General features: G+C 43.0%; 1 protein-coding gene across 1 annotated transcript in view; it reads left to right on the top strand.

Annotated features, from left to right (window-relative positions):
• The window catches only part of LOC124789484 (TWiK family of potassium channels protein 7), a 467723-nt gene that overhangs the window by 334492 nt on the left and 115804 nt on the right, over window positions 1–17427 (top strand). Inside the window, exon 3 of the mRNA XM_047256863.1 lies at window positions 8956–9128. Coding sequence (XP_047112819.1) covers window positions 8956–9128 — 173 coding nt within the window. The remainder of the gene's footprint in view (window positions 1–8955; window positions 9129–17427) is intronic.

Here is a 17427-nt window from a genome sequence, read left to right as displayed (position 1 = left end):
CTGTTGTGACGTCACTTCTTGATGAATTCTGCGAATTGCGCTTCTCGGTAGCATTGTCTGGTTTGTTTCCATTATTTCTCTGGCTTCATAAGAATTTTTTTAAAAAAATCTCTAGTATCTATCAGAATCAAATTATCAACCTTTCTGTATTGGCGCTGATCATAAGATGCTAAAATGTCGTCGGATACTCATTCTTTATTGCGAAATATTGAGGCGGTCGCGGATCTGGGTTCTACTACCGATTCTGCAGATATTTCTGAAGTAGTATTTAAATTGAAATTCCGATTGCGTATTTCGCTATTTTGTAATGAAATCATGGAATTAGTAATCAGGTGACGCATTAACTTCTTATGAAAATGTAACTTCATGTTCCTGTAACTGATAGATGTACTTCTCAGATACATGCGAACGACTGTGCCTACACGTGGATTCGTAAATGCGTGGTATGTTGACGTAATAAAACGTTTCCATTTAACAGCGTTGTTAACAGAACGAATGGCTTCACATTCATATCCATCGTCTAATGCATTTCTCTGTTTCTCCTGAGCAACAGCAGGCAAATATTATCCTTTAACTAGATGATTCATTGCCTTTCCATCCATCTGAAACTGTGTTAAAGCTGCATTCTTGATGATATCCACGTCAACGGGATCTTAACTTATAGCAAAAGAAGGGCTCAGTATGTAACAAATACCAATGAAAATTATCTGAATTACTTTCATTTTGATGTTAACGTTGTACTATTTGCATGCAGTGAAAATAAAATCAGTTGAAACAAGACTAAAATAAAGTGCGATGAACGAATGGAAACAAAGATTTTACAAATTAACGAAGTATCAGATCCAGATGGTTAGTATTTGTATTTATGGCAGTTAAAGGCAATGATTGTGCCGACTGTCAAAATTTCGCTAGTCGTTCAGCAATATTTCTTAAGTATTTTGGTACAAGGGACCCATGGTCTCCTGCTGCTCTTTACAAAATAATTGCACTTCTTTTGATTTCTTGCCTCCATTCGACTTCGTATGTGTAGAGCACTGAAAATGCCTGCACCACAGTGCCATGTCGACGCCATGTGTTCGGACCAGGCCTGTTCCATTCATTCACGATTCTTCTTGTTAACATTACTGATAATTTTATTGTTCGCCAGGAAGATTGTGGGTAGTGCTTTCGGTTCTGTCTCCGGATGGATTTGCCGGCAGTGTTACTTGTACGTTAATAGTGGTATACAGGAGTATGAGCAGGTTTACTGATGGAGGTTGACGTGCACCTCGTGTGTGTGCGTGTCACTAAAAAAAAGTGCAAGAGCGGTCTGACGACGCTACACGTATGCTGAGCTGCTCCAGCATGGACACCACAGTACGGTACTTCTGCACCTCGGGGTTGTTGCATTAATCTGTGTTGTGTGTTTGTTTTGGTGAGTGCGTAGTACAGGCTTTTTTACTGTCGTGACGATATTTCACATAAATAACGCCAATTGGGGTAAAAAACAGAATTAATCATTATTGTTTGATCTTGGGCTTTCTCTGCGAATCAGCCATTTGTACTGTTGTCGGATGTCGTCATTACATTTACCTCTGTAACGAGCCACAGGACACCACTGGTCTCTTATACCAAAATACTCTGAAAATCCATCCCGTGAGTTCGAGTTCACCCTGTGTATAAATTCGTAATTTTGTGTTGTAGTCTCGACTTGAAGCTGTATAGCTGAAGTTTATTTTGCGATACTAGCCTCGATTTCTCTATGATTTTAATTTCTTCGAAATGTGTGTCTTGTCTCCACTCAAGTCGTGGAACTTTTCTACTCTAGCCGACTGTCTCCGATTAACGTTTCTTGTATTAATATGTGACTAAGAATAGTGTAAAGGCCGATAAAAAGTTTCAGTTCGAAGGCCGTACAGTCCAGCGTAGGTATGGGAATCAGGCAAAATCGCCGTTAGCCGTGAGGCAATAATTCCACGGCCGCACCAAGTTGAAGGCATCAGTTTGGAAAAGCATCGTCTACTGCTGCATGAAAAGGTCCGTAATTGCCTGTTTCACATTCCTGCCCGACGGGAGCTGTCGACCTTTCAACACCTTTTTTTACGGACCGAAAGCGTTGTAATCGCTTAGGGAGAGGTCAAGAATGTAATGCGGGAGCTCTAGTGTCTGCCACTTGAGTTGGCTTAACTCCTGCGTTACAACATTTGCGACATGGGGACGTGCATTATCATGAAACAATACAGAACTTAGCGTGCCATTTAACAACGGTGGTTTTCAACAAATATTAAAATTCTTAATCCTCCGACGGACTTGTACCGATGTTTGTCCTTCGGCAGCAGCCAAGAAAAAAAAACCAGCACGTTGGTCCTGTTTAGGGACAGTTGGTAATAATTTCGCCATGGTTAATGTTTCTACACGCACGCCGGAAAGATGTGACTGCCACACTAATCCGTTATCTACATGTCAGTGCTTATATACCAGCTACTTTGGATTTACGCTGCAGCAAAGCCTCCAAACGGAAACTTTTTGATCGCTCCTCATATTTGTAACTCGATATACTTGCCTCAGACTCACGGAAATACCATTGTCTACTCCCTTCACTGTCAATATATGGCCAACGGTATGCCGATATAGTCGTCACGTTGGTTACTTAGAGTAACGAACAGGCCAATGTTTATTACGTTACTGTTCAAAATGTACGTGTCATATCCCAGTCTTTATGCTGCCAGTCTACATTAATTTCTCTCTCGTGGAATTCACAAATGCATTCATGGATATATAAAAAGTGAAATATTACAACTCAGTATCTTCTACTCCTGCTAGTTATTTACTTCGATAGTCATCCATCTAAGCACTACGATAAGATTTCAGTTTTTATGACTTTTTTCGATTAAAACAGAGACTGTTCATCAATGCGCTGAGTTAAACAAGGCGTTCGTATCATAGCATTAGTCGTTCATTGACCAACCCGGAAAGTCACAAACGTCACTGCAGCTGTACAGAAGATGTTCCGGTTTTGTGACTTGAGGTGGTATTCCCCTTTGCTCTATTTCTTTTTCGATAATCATCTATCGCAATAGTGTGTTTTAGTTTTGAAATAAAAAAGTTGTTGTATAAACTTTTCATCCACTTAGGGCATACATTCTTCTTACGTGACCATCAAATTCAACTCTGCATTTGTTAGTCATGTCCGCAATTTTTTCTACCTCAGAATGTATTTTTTGTTTCGACTTTTTTCGTAAACTACGTTTTATAATATTTACCCAGTATACTGAGTAAGATAGACGTCTGTTTTCTATCTAAAAACATCACTCATGCAGAAAGACAGGTGACTGAGTTTAATAATCAACTTTGGTATTTATGGAAAATACTTCGTTTTAATTGTTTCATGTAATTTTGAAAGTTATTTCCATTCTTTAAAGTTATCACTTAAATAGCTCTCTTGTCCACTGGCTGTAATCATTGCATTTCTTGTTCCGTATCTGGTGTTTAACTCTTTTGTATTGTCCCTGATATTTGACATTCTTTTCGGTTTCGTTAAAACGATATTAGCAAGCTTGTTTGTTGTATTACCCCTTTCGGTACAGTTGAACTATTGTACTGATTTCTAAAAGTTCAGAGAAAACCTCCTTAGAATTTAGTTTTGTTCATGGTGTTAATCAGGGTTGTTCTTATAGTCCCTAGGAGTTACCCACCCTCGTAAACTCTGCCATTGTGTTAAGCAGCACATCACGATCTAGGCAATAATACGCCTTTCTATACTTTAAGATGGTGGACACACACATTTTCTTAATCTCAGAATACAAATAATTCGTCTCAACATGTAATACGTTATTAATGTTTTCAGTTTCGGTATTTATTCTACTGTTGACCGACCTTTTCGGCTCGGCTCTGAGCACTATGGGACTTAACTGCTGAGGTCATCAGTCCCCTAGAACTCAGAACTAGTTAAACCTAACTAACCTAAGGACATCACACACATCCATGCCCGAGGCAGGATTCGAACCTGCGACCGTAGCGGTCGCGCGGTTCCAGACTGAAGCGCCTAGAACCGCTCGACCACACCGGCCGGCTGACCTTTCCGGGATGGACGATACGGAGGCTTGTACGTTGCTGGGAGTAATGAGATGTCACATTATCTATCCTTTCCTGTAATGTTTCCTTTCTTAAGCAGAGGAAGAATTAAGCCTAATTTCAAATGGTCTTATAATTCTTCTTTGTCCCAAATTTTTTCTATGTTTTTGTGTAGAAACTATTGGTATTTAATGCAAAACCTTAGATAATTTTGTTAGTATGTATCTGTATGTATCTGTTGTTTTTCAGTCTGTGGATATTATGTTTTATCTCATCGCAACTGTTGTGCATAATTTAGAAGTTTCTTAAAGCATCCAGCAAGGCTTTCAAAGTTTTCTTTTTCAGATGTTTGTAAGATTACATCTGTCTTTTGAACTCGGAGGAGGGGAATTTGTATCCATATACCGTCTTTTCAAAATTTGTGTAATACTCGTGTGTCTCACTTCATTGATGGATTTACTCCATCTTCTTCAATAATTCCTTTAAACACTTTCGTTTCTCAATGCGTGTTTGCTTTCGCGTTTGTGTTCGTTGGGATTAATATATTCCCATTCTTCTTGTTTCTTGCGCGTATAGATTTTTTTGTAATAGTTAAACGAGCCTTGACTGTTTCCGTGCAATTACCATTCCACCGCACACGTTTATTTCTTTTTTTGATTCCTGAAGCTTGAACCTACTGCCTTCCTGTATTTTCAAAATGTCTCCTTACTGGTGGAGCTTATTGTTTGAGTTCATTTTTCTTTTCTGACAATAATTACCTCCACACATTATTATCATTATTATTATTATTATTATTATTATTATTAGTAGTAGTAGTAGTAGTAGTAGTAGTAGTAGCCGTAGCCGTGTATTGCAATTGTCGCTTTTAGTTCCTACTTAGTATTATTTCTTAAAAGGGGCCTACATGTGTGCAAGTTTTGTTTCAGATCGTTATTTTACTTCCATTATTGCCTTATTATTTACAGTATTATTATTACTATCGTCGTATGAACAAACTGTGATGCGAAAAATTGTTGTATACATAAGACCGTGGTTCGACAGAAAAGAGGGTTTGAAGGCTCTAATCTTACCAGACTAAATAAACAATAAATGTAAACGTCGAAGCCGCACATGGCTGTGTGATCTTTCAGTGCGGCTTCGTCTTACACAACGACCTCCTTGGACTGCCGTGGAGCAGACGGCGAACGGTGTGCGCTGCCGAGCCAAATGTACTGTTTCCCTCGATTCGCAAGTCTCAGACTGCAGTATAACTGTATTGGTTGCTATCATTATTTTACTCTGTTATGGGACTGAGGGGCAACAACGCTGTGTTGCTTTTAAAACATACAGAATTTGAATGTTACAGAGTTAGAAATAAAAACTCGAGAATATAAAAAAATTGTGCTTAGGAGTTTTAAACGGCCCACAGATAATTTCAGTGATTTTTTTATGAAATTGCGCGGGACGATTCAGCTTTCAGGCTATCTAAACGGAGTTCTTTCAGTGGACGGCTACATGCTGGCCAGCCACAGTCCGGAAGAAATGAATGTAGGTTAGATGTAAAACTTGTTTTACTAACATTTTAAGTTACTGGGCAAAGTTCAAAATTTTTTGTGATGCACATTGGACTCCTTTCTGAGTTGCTTTAGTAATGAGCTATAAAGGTCAGTTCTTCGTCTAGTGTTATAGCTATGGACATCTCCATTCTTCTCAAATTCTGATGAATTATTTATGACGAATTTGATTAGTATGTGTGTATGTTGTGAAGATGCAGTTAGAATGCCTAGCTGCATGAAGAGGTACCTACAAGATGACTGCGGTTGAACAGCACATATCGTTCATGTTGTTCACTTTTGTGTAATCAGTACTTTCTTTTTCAGCTATAAGTTACCCCAGAAAATTGTTCCACACGACATTATTCAGTGAAAATATGCAAACTAAATTAAAAGGTCAATTCGTTATTGCTAAGACTAGCAGTAATACGAAGAGCAAAAACGGGTGAACATAATTGTTTGAACAACTCAGAATTATGCTATGGTGATGAATGCTTGTGATTGTGATGCTGATACGGTTGGAGTTGTCAGGTTGTTGAGGGAGTTGTTACAGGAGCTGCTTGGGCTAAGCTGTAAATAAGTTGTGTGTCTGGTGAAACACTATAATGAGGGTTTAATGCCTCATATTAAAATTAACCGTTGTTTAAATGCATTTCCCCATACAAGAAATGCCAAGTGTAACACTATCACAGCACACAGGAATGAATGTTCGAAATATCGCCTGCCACAATATGTACACAGGGACGCACAAGGACGCTACGTGTGATTTACAAATGAAAGTCCAGTGTGTCCACCTCCAACTTCTCGTAACAGAACTGTAGCCAATTTGCTTACCTCGCGTGTTACAGACGTTGTCCAACTGGTTTCTTCTCCGTCGGTGGCGAGCTCTAACGTTTGTGCTATAAACAGTACATAATAATGTGGCAAGTGTGTAGGTTTAAATGCTTAAGCACAATGAGCCTCGCAAAATGTCAGGATGCCAATTAATTTTGTTTCATTTCACCAATCGCAAAATTAGTAAAGCGATTTGTAGAGTCAGTCTACCATTAAATTTCATAACAAGATTCCAGGTCATTAATCATTAGTTGTCGAGCACCGCAAAAGTCAACAAGTGCTTCACACTATCTTAGAATACACATGAGGTGGCGCTAGTATATTTTCCGAGGCAACTCTAACAATTAATTTCGTTTTTACGGTGAGTTGCACTTCACACTCTAGTTCGCGTGTTGCCACCACTAAAACCGATCGTAGACTACCTTGGATTAATACAACATCGTATAGGCAGGTTCACGTATTACTTCGTCGGAAACCGATCGTAGATTAGTAATGAGCTATCTTGGCAATTTGGCGCCTGTCTTCTCAGGGCACAATAGTGATAGGTCCACTCTTTCCATCAATCAGCACTGAACGTAATTAAAGTTTGTAATTAGTATTTCCTGATGAACTGAGATGATATTGAAATCATTAGTAACGAGTTCTCAGTGCAAGTGACGTCACCAGCACGGCCACAGCAGTACATTAATAGTTACCGATAAATACAAATAATAAAAAAATCCCTACTTGGCGATCACCATTGTAGGTGAATCCCAACAGCCAGTACGATACGTTTCTTGCTCGCCCTGCCGTTCTCACGCTATGTGACAACCTGGCGCGTCGTTTGATGAGACTCCCCCGTGATCCTACCTACTCCGTAGCCTCCAGTAACAAAATCTTACTGTACTGTGCAGTAAAAGACAGGAACAAAAATGTGATAACTGTGGGCGGGGATGCGACGTAAACGTAAGTTTGATGATGAGCCCTGGGTAAACTGTAGGAAGGAAATTGACGATGAAATACAATATGTGATCAAAAGTATCCGGACACCTCCAAACCATACGTTTTTCGTATTAGGTGCATTGTGCTGCCACTAACTGCCATGAACTCCATATCAGCGACTTCAGCAGTCATTAGACAACGTGAGAGAGCAGAATGGGGCGGTCCGCCGAACTCACGGACTTCGAACATGGTCAGGTGATTGGGTGTCACTTGTGTCATACGTCTGTACGCGAGATTTCTTCACTCCTAAACATCCCTAGGTCCACTGTTTCCGATGTGATAGTGAACTGAAAACGTGAAGGGACAAGTACAGCACAAAAACATACAGGCCGACCTCGTCTGTTGACTGACAGAGGCCGCCGACAGTTGAAGAGGGTCTTAATGTGTAATAGGCAGACATCTATCCAGACCATCACACAGGAATTCCAAACTGCATCAGGATCCACTGCGAGCACTATGACAGTTAGGCGGGAGGTGAGAAAACTTGGATTTCATGGTCAAGCGGCTGAGCCACACATCACGCTGGTAAATGCCAAACGACGCCTCGCTTGGTGTAAGGAGCGTAAACATTGGACGATTGAAAAGTGGAGAAACGTTGTGTTGAGTGACGAATTACGGTAGACAATGCGGCGATTCCGATGGCAGGGTGTGGTTACGGCGAATGAACGTTATCTACCAGCTTGTGTATTGCCAACAGTAAAATTCAGAGGCGGTGGTACTATGGTGTGGTCGTGTTTTTCGTGGAGGGACTTGCACCCCTTGTTGTTTTGCGTGGTACTATCACAGCACAAGCCTACATTGGTGTTTTAAGCACCTCCTTGCCTCCAACAGTTAAAGAGAAATTCGGGGATGGCGATTGCATCTTTCAACACGATCGATCACCTTTTCATAATGCACGGCCTGTGACGGAGTGGTTACACGACAATAACATCCCTGTAATGGACTGGCCTGCACAATATCCTGACCTCAATCCTATGGAACACCTTTGGGATGTTTTGGAACGCCCACTTTGTGCCATCCTCACCTACCTACATCGATACTGCTCCTCAGTGCAGCACTCCGTGAAGAACGGGTTGCTATCCCCCAAGAAACCTTCCAGGACCTAATTGAACATATGCCTGCGAGAGTGGAAGCTGTCGTGAAGGCTAAGGGTGGGCTAACACCATATTGAATTCAACCCTTACCGATGCAGGGCGCCACGAACTTGTAAGTAATTTTCAGCCAGGTGTCCGGATACTCTTTGATCACATAGTGTACATAGGCAGAGCTGATGAGAGCGTTGGAGAAGACTAACCGTGTGAGCATGGTTGTAATGAGAGAGGTCAGACAGTGTTGTTTTTGGGGACGGATGCGTTAGTACTGGAGATGTTGGGCAGGATAGGGCGTGGTTTCATTAAAAAACGCTACCTACCCAGAAAGTGAAAGTGAAATAAGTTTTGCGACGTATGTGGCGGTGGAATTCATGTAAATCATGGAATAGGTGGCTAGTGTTTTTCTTGTTGACGATATGAGGTTAATCGACGTAGTTGCTGCATGCGGTGCGCTCTGCCGGCAGGTTACGGCAACATTGTGCCGGTGACGTTCTGGGGGCGTGTCTTCTGCATCCTGTTCGGGCTGGTGGGAATCCCGCTGACGCTGACCGTCATCGCGGACATGGGCAAGCTGTTCGCCACGGCCGTGCAGCTGCTGCTCGCCAGGATACGAGAAGGTCTGCCCGCGCCCCTGCAGGTGCGTACTGGCTGCTCTCCGGAACCTCCGCTCCACTGCTTCTTGATGGCTGATTGACTAACCATATTGATTACCTACATATTGTGAGTCTCCTAATACTTACAGCTAAGTTTCTATAGCTGTACAAAAGTTAACCCGCACACAACTTCTGTGTCTTTTATTCCACGACGTTGCTAAACAAATTACGAGGTCGTACTGAAAAGTAATGCCTCCGAATTTTTCATGCGAAAATTCATAATGCTTTTTAAACAAAACAAATGTTATTGAAAATCTACATCTTTATTCTACTTGTCTACACATTTGCGGCCTGTGCCGCTAACGCGCTCGGAATTCTAGCGTGTAAATGTCAGTGCTCGAGAAGCAGCGTGATGTAATAGTTTCGAACTAGAAGAGTTCGTCCACACCTGCAGCACTCTCTCCTACAGCATGACAGTGCCAGACTACAGACACGAGTGCTCCGACATCAGCATCAACCCGATGCCTTGGGTTCGCTGTCATCTATCATCATCCATAGAGTCACGACTTGGCCCCACTCGATTCTCATCTGATTCGAAACTTAAAAATCATCTTAAAGGACGTCTCTACGTTACGGTATCAACAAACAGGGCTCTCTTTGGGAGAAATGTGGTAGTCGCCAGGATAACTACACTTACGCTCATAAATTAAGGATAATGCTGATAAATGGTGAAACAACGCTCTGGTGGGCGGTTTGCGGGTTAAAATCACCTCGGGGTATGACCATGCGGTGCATTTGACGTGCGGTCGTCGCATGGTGGCGCTGGCAGCAGTCCACATACGCAGAGGTGTGTTGGTGCATGTCAGAGTACGGTGCAGCGAGTAAGTGTGCAGACGTTTTCAGACGTGCTAATGGTTACTGTGTGTTGAAAATGGCTCAAAGAACACATATTGATGACGTTATGAGGGGTAGAATACTAGGGCGACTGGAGGCTGGTCAAACACAGCAGGTCGTAGCACGGGCCCTCCGTGTGCCACAAATTGTGATCTCAGGATTATGGAAACGATTTCAACAGACGGGAAACGTGTCCAGGCGCTGCAGTACGGGACGTCCACAGTGTACAACACCACAAGAAGACTGATACCTCACCATCAGTGCCCGCAGACGGCCACGGAGTACTGCAGGTATCTTTGCTCGGGACCTTACCGCAGCCACTGGAACAGTTGTCTCCAGACACACAGTCTACAGACGCCTGAACAGACATGATTTATTCGCCCGGAGACCTGCAAGGTGCATTCCATTGACCCCTGGTCAAAGGAGAGCCCGTAAAGCCTGGTGTCAATTACACAGTACATGGTCATTGGAACAGTGGTCCCAGGTTATGTTCACGGACGAGTCCAGGTATAGTCTAAACAGTGATTCTTGCCGGGTTTTCATCTGGCGTGAACCAGGAACCAGATACCAACCCCTCGATGTCCTTGAAAGGGACCTGTATGGAGGTCGTGGTTTGATGGTTTGGGGCGGGGGGGGAGGGGGGTTATGATTGGTGTACGCACATCCCGGCATGTCTTTTACAGAGGAGCTGTAACAGGTCAGATGTATCGGGACGTCATTTTGCATCAGTATGTCCGTCTTTTCAGGGGTGCAGTGGATCCCACCTTCCTCCTAATGGATGATAACGCAGGGCCCCACCGAGCTACCATCGTGGAGGAGTACCTTGAAACAGAAGATACCAGGCGAATGGAGTGGCTTGTATGTTCTCCAGACCTAAACCCGATCGAGCACGTCTGGGATGCTCTCGGTCGACGTATCACTGCACGTCTTGAAACCCGTAGGACACTTCAGGAGCTCCGACAGGCACTGGTGCAAGAATGGGAGGCTATACCCCAGCAGTTGCTCGACCACCTGATCCAGAGTATGCCAACCCGTTGTGCGGCCTGTGTACGTATGCATGGTTATTATATCCAATATTGATGTCGGGGTACATGAGCAGGAAACAGTAGCGTTTTGTAGCACATGTGTTTCGGGACGGTTTTCTCAACTTACCACCAATACTGTGGACTTACAGATCTGTGTCGTGTGTGATGTGCCTATGCTATTAGCGCCTGTTTTGTGTCGTGCCACGTTGTGTGGCACCACATTCTGCAATTATCCTTATTTATGAGCATGAGTCTATGTTGAGAAATAAATATGTAGACATGGAGAATGAAGATGTAGCATATTAATAAAGTTTTTTATATTTGAAAAGCTTTAATGGTTTTCACATAAAAAATCGCAGACATTACTTTCCAGCATCCACAAGTAATTGTTTTCGGAAATAATGGAAGGAGCAAGGGAGGCATAGTCTGCCAAGAAATGGGTTTTCTTGCAGCGCCAGCATCGCATTTAGCAACTGACTGGCAAGAAAAACTACACAGTTAACGCACAAATCAAATTTTTGTAATAATGTATGGCGGTAACATTGCCCAGATGCACGTTAAATGAAAATCCTCACACGGTTGGTATATCTAATTACATAAAACATTTTCCGTACTAGGCTCTACATATGTGGACTCGTTCAGATAAGCTGTTTCGAACTTAATAACCTAGCTATATAGACCTTATTCATTATTCTACGTTACTGTTTTAAGAAAGATCTGTACAGCTGTATAAAATGCTACGTAATAACGAATCGTCTGCATTTTTACCTGATATATTTTAGCACTGACCATGCTGTTGAGATGTCATAAACAAAATTCGAAACAGTGCTGCATACAAGAATATATACTAAGGGTACTCAACCTTTCCTACCAACCCGCCCACTCTATCTCTGTTAGTAGTAAAATTTTCTAACCGCCCACCGCTTCCACAGTAATTGTGTTTTATAAAGCAGGGTAGTAACTTCACTTTAATAAAGAACAGTTACATAAGTTAAAGCCCATAATAATAATAATTACATACCAGATACGTTGCGTCAGACTTTTATGAAAACCTTATGAAAATGGTTTTAAAATCTCTACCGTCTACCGCCCAACATAAATGCTGGAACGCGCAATAGTAGATGATATGGGACCAGGTTGACTGCTACTGATGTATACGAAAGACTGCATTTGCATACGTAATTAGTGTGATTAATTTCAGAGATTATCTCTTGCAATTAACACAGATCTTTCTTCCTGTTCCCTCTGATATATACGTTTTAATTGTTTAAAAAAATTAACTTATAATTAAATAAAATAAAAATAGGAATATATCTGACGCCACAGATAAGATCATTGGGAGCAGCACCAAGCACGTTCGTAGGTCTTTCGTTAATAAATGTCACAACTCGTGAACGCACAGTCAAAATTATTGTGCTGATGGCATGAATTGCATAGTGATTATTACAGTAAAAAGGTGAGAGAATTCAGTCTTAGATACATGGACTGACATAATTTTCTCGTTTTACGGAACTGCTAGTTTTTTACGTAAATTACGAATACCCCTATCTTATTTTCTATATGGAGTATGTAAACGTGATTGACAAGACGTAAAAAGAGCCATTATTCGTTGAACAATTCTTTTATATATTATTTCGATAACAGTTTGTATTTGTACAGTTGAAATCGTCTTCAAGCAATATCCGTTGCGAATAAATACACTTGATAGGAGGCTTTGAGGAAAAAATCGTGATTCCTAAAACAAAAGTACAAATATCAAAAACCGTTTTGCATCACCTCTATTCTGGAAACTGCACAGAAAACTGGAATAGAGATGAACATAAACACCGTTTCCGACCTTTTTATTGCTCCTGACAACCACATATTGCATGTTGTACCACCATACAGCGAGACCTTCAGATATGTTAGTCCAGATCGCTGCACACACCGGTACCTCTGATACACAGTAACACCTCCTCTTGCACTGATGCATGACTGTATTCGTCGTGGCATACTATCCACAAGCTCATCAAGGCACTGTTGGTCCAGATTGTCCCACTCCGCAACGGCGATTCGCTCTAGATCTCTCAGAATGATTGGTAGGTCACGTCGTCCATAAACAGCCCTTTTCAATCTATGCCAGGCATATTCGATAGGGCTCATGTGTGGAAAGTATGCTGGCCACTCTATTCGAGCGATGTCGTTATCCTGAAGGAAGTCCTGAAGACGAATGTCTCGCCAGTATGCTTCCGATATGGTTGCACTATTGGTCGGAGGATGGTATTCACGTAATGTGCATCTGTTATGGCGCCTTCCATGACCACCAGTGGCGTACGTCGGCTCCGCATAATGCCACTCCAAAACAGCAGGGAACCTCCACCTTGCTGCATTCGCTGGACACTGTGTCTAAGGCGTTAAACCTGACCGGGTCGCCTCCAAACACGTCTCCGACGATTATTTGGTTGAAGGCATATGCGACATTCATCTTTGAAGAGAATGTGATGGCAATCCTGAGCGATCCATTCGGCATGTTGTTGGGCCCATCTGTACCGCGTTGCATGGTGTCTGTCATGGTTTGCAAAGATGGACCTCGCTAAGGACGTCGGGAGTAAAGTTGTGGCTCATGCAGCCTATTGCGCACAGTTTGAGTCGCAACATGACGTCCTGTGGCTGCACGAAAAGCATTATTCAACATAACGGCGTTGCTGTCAGGGTTCCGCCGACCCACAATCCGTAGGTTGCTGTCATCCACTGCAGTAGTAGCCCTTGAGCGGGGCATGACATGGACAGTTCCTGTCTCTCTGTATCTCCCCAAGTCCGAACAACATCGCTTTGTTTCACTGTGAGACGCCTGGACGCTTCAGTTGTTGAGAGCCATTCCTGGCACAAAGTAACAATGCGTACGCGATCGAACAGCGGCATTGACCATCTAGGCGTGGTTGAACTACAGACAACAGGAGCGGTGTTCCTACTTCCTGTTGGAATGCCTGGAAGTGATCGGCTGTTGGACCCCCTACGTCTAATAGGCGCTGCTGACGCACGGTTGTTTACATCTTTGGGTGGGTTTAGTGACATCTCTGAACATTAAAAGGAACGGTGTCTGTGATACAATATCCACAGTCAACGTCTATGTTCAGGAGTTCTGGGTTCCGGGGTGATGCAAAACTTTTTTTGATGTGTGTACTTGATTACAGTAATCAGATTACTAATATAGGTCATATAGATGACCAATTCAAAAATGATATTCTGAGAACAACACTCGCTTTATTGACGCAAAGTACAATACAAACAGCAATCGCAAATCGCGTTCTGACCGCAGAAACGCCGACAGTAGACTCCAAAAATCCGTAAATAAACAGTATTTGAAGTTAACTGTTAGGGATATCCGTGCAGCGAATATAATTTATTTCGTTTTAAAAGAAATTGCTATAAATCGCGGGTCGGAGATTTGTGAGCGCGGGGCTGACTTCCGATAGAGTCCCAAATGTGTTCCATTGGGCTCATATCAGGAGAATTTAGTGGTCAACACATCATTGTCAGTTCAGCTGTAATGCCCCTCAGACCACTGTATCACGAATCTGTGGCAGGGACAGATAGCCTGCTAGAAGATGCCTTAGCTGTTGGGGAAGATCTTCAGCTGAAAGGATACAGTGTCCACGTAGTCCATAGCTATGATGGTGCCTTCGATTACTAACACAGTTCCCAGAAAAACCCAGGTAAGTGTTCCATGGAGCGTAGTACTGCATCCACCAGCCTCCGTCCGTAGTGCGGTGCATGTTTCGATTATCCGCTTACCAAAGCCTTGTCGTAACAACAAGCATGATTCACCCGAGCAGGCAACAGGCTTCCGTCGATCCAAGGTCCAATCTCGATGTTTCCGTGCCTGTTGGAGTCGCAGATGTCGTTAACAGATGAACACGTATAGGTCTTCCACAGCGGAGTCCCACGTTCAGCGATGTGCGCTCAGTGGTGTTCCTATTAGCACTTGTCCCTCCACCAGCATCGTACCCTGTCGTCAGAAGTACGGGCAAGACCCCCGACCTCCATGTGCCATCATGCGGGGCAGACGTTCCAAAAACTTGTCTCCTCCTACTCTTGGTTTCACCGTCTTTAAAGTACTTTCCATGGATGTTCAAGACAGTAGCATGGGAAGAGCGGAACCGCTTCAATGTTTCCAAAATACTCGTTCCCAGGTGCCGCGCAGTAACAATCTGCCTTTTGTCAGTGTCGCTTATTTCATATATTTCCCGATTTGCATGCATGTCCAAAGGAACTTTGCATCGTAATCAGAATAACATAGGCACTGCAATATCGTATCATTCCTATAAAGTTCAGTACATGAAGGGAAATAATTATCCATATATACTGGCTCAAGGAACGATAGTTTAATTATAACCACTCAGATGTGAGGCAGCTGCTGGTACAGTGGAAGCGTACTGGACGAGTAGATGTTGTGGAAAAACCAGGAAAAAGAGCACGTCGCCATCTTGGAGCTGTCAATCACGCATGTACGCCTCCACGGGCGCTGTGCGTTGGGAACGATATAGTCGCACTCTGTCCTTAATGGAATTACGAGGACGATCGAGGACATTGCTGCAGCGTATTTGCAACGATGGGCGTATACAGTATAAGCACAGACTTGTAGACAAGGGATAGGCCCCTAAGTGTGGCATTCGTGTCTTTCCAATGTGCGTGCCGAAAATGTGAAAACGTGAATTATAATCACGTTATTACCAAACGCTTCCAAACCGGAACAACTTGGTGTTATTCTGTGCTTGGTTGCCGAAGGACAACCACTGTTAGACAACTATCACACAATGAAGAATGTGTGTGGTCCAGCATGTCTGTCAAAAACTGCCGTTGTGGAATGGTATGCCAAGGGGTTCTGGTGCTTTTAGATAATGCACGTCCCTATATCGCAAATTTCGTAATGCAGAAATTACGCCAACTAAAATGGAAGATACTCGAACACCCACCCTACAGTCCTGATCTGTACCCATGCGATTATCGTGCCTCCGGCCCCTTAAAAAAAGCCTTGAATGGTCGACAATTCCTATCGGACGATGATGTGCAGCAGAGAGTTACAGAGACGTACATGCAAACGTTGCTCAGTGTGCCGAACACCTACATCTACAACTTGGATATCATTTCACAACTGTTCGCAGCACTTTTAAAATGGTTAACCATGGACTGTTCGGCTGACGTGACAGCTCGTGTACTGCTTGATCTTCAACTTGGTGTGTTGGGATTGCCTCAAAGCTCAACGACGATTTTGCCTAATTGGTATACCGATTCTAGACTGTACGTCCTTCGAAAGGACACTTTTTGATAGCCTTCGTAATAATTACTATCGATGGAATGTAGCACAAATAGACGAAAATTGTGATACGTTTTCCCGTAATTTTAAACGACAAAGTAATTATTATTATGGATATTTGCAGATGCACCCAATGATATATAGGGTGGGTTACGTAACATTACCGCTGGATATATTTCGTAAACCACATCAAATACTGACGAATAGATTCCACAGACCGAACGTGAGGAGAGGGGCTAGTGTAATTGGTTAATACAAACCATAAAAAAATGCACGGAAGTATGTTTTTTAACACAAACCTACGTTTTTTTAAACGGAACCTCGTTAGTTTTGTTAGCACATCTGAACATATAAACAAATACGTAATCAGTGCCGTTTGTTGCATTGTAAAATGTTAATTACATCCGGAGATATTGTAACCTAAAGTTGACGCTTGAGTACCACTCCTCCGCTGTTCGATCGTGTGTATCGGAGAGCACCGAATTACGTAGGGATCCAAAGGGAACGGTGATGGACCTTAGGTACAGAAGAGACTGGAACAGCACATTACGTCCACATGCTAACACCTTTTTATTAGTCTTTTTCACTGACGCACATGTACATTACCATGAGGGGTCAGGTACACGTACACACGTGGTTTCCGTTTTCAATTACGGAGTGGAATAGAGTGTGGCAGGCCAATAGATGTTCAATGTGGAGGCCATCATTTGCTGCACACAGTTGCAATCTCTGGCGTAATGAATGTCGTACACGCCGCAGTACATCTGGTGTAATGTCGCCGCAGGCTGCCACAACACGTTGTTTCATATCCTCTGGGGTTGTAGGCACATCACGGTACACTCTCTCCTTTAACGTACCCCACCGAAAGAAGTCTAGAGGTGTAAGATCAGGAGAACGGGCTGGCCAATTTATGCGTCCTCCACGTCCTACGAAACGCCTGTCGAACATCCTGTCAGGGGTCAGCCTAGTGTTAATTGCGGAATGTGCAGGTGCACCATCATGCTGATACCACATACGTCGACGCGTTTCCAGTGGGACATTTTCGAGCAACGTTGGCAGATCATTCTGTAGAAACGCGATGCATATTGCAGCTGTTTGGGCCCCTGCAATGAAGTGAGGACCAATGAG

Source organism: Schistocerca piceifrons, chromosome 3 (genome assembly GCF_021461385.2).
Source record: "Schistocerca piceifrons isolate TAMUIC-IGC-003096 chromosome 3, iqSchPice1.1, whole genome shotgun sequence".
Classification (NCBI taxonomy): domain Eukaryota; kingdom Metazoa; phylum Arthropoda; class Insecta; order Orthoptera; family Acrididae; genus Schistocerca; species Schistocerca piceifrons.
Note: the sequence above shows the minus strand (reverse complement) of the source record. Positions and strands in the feature narration are given on the sequence as shown.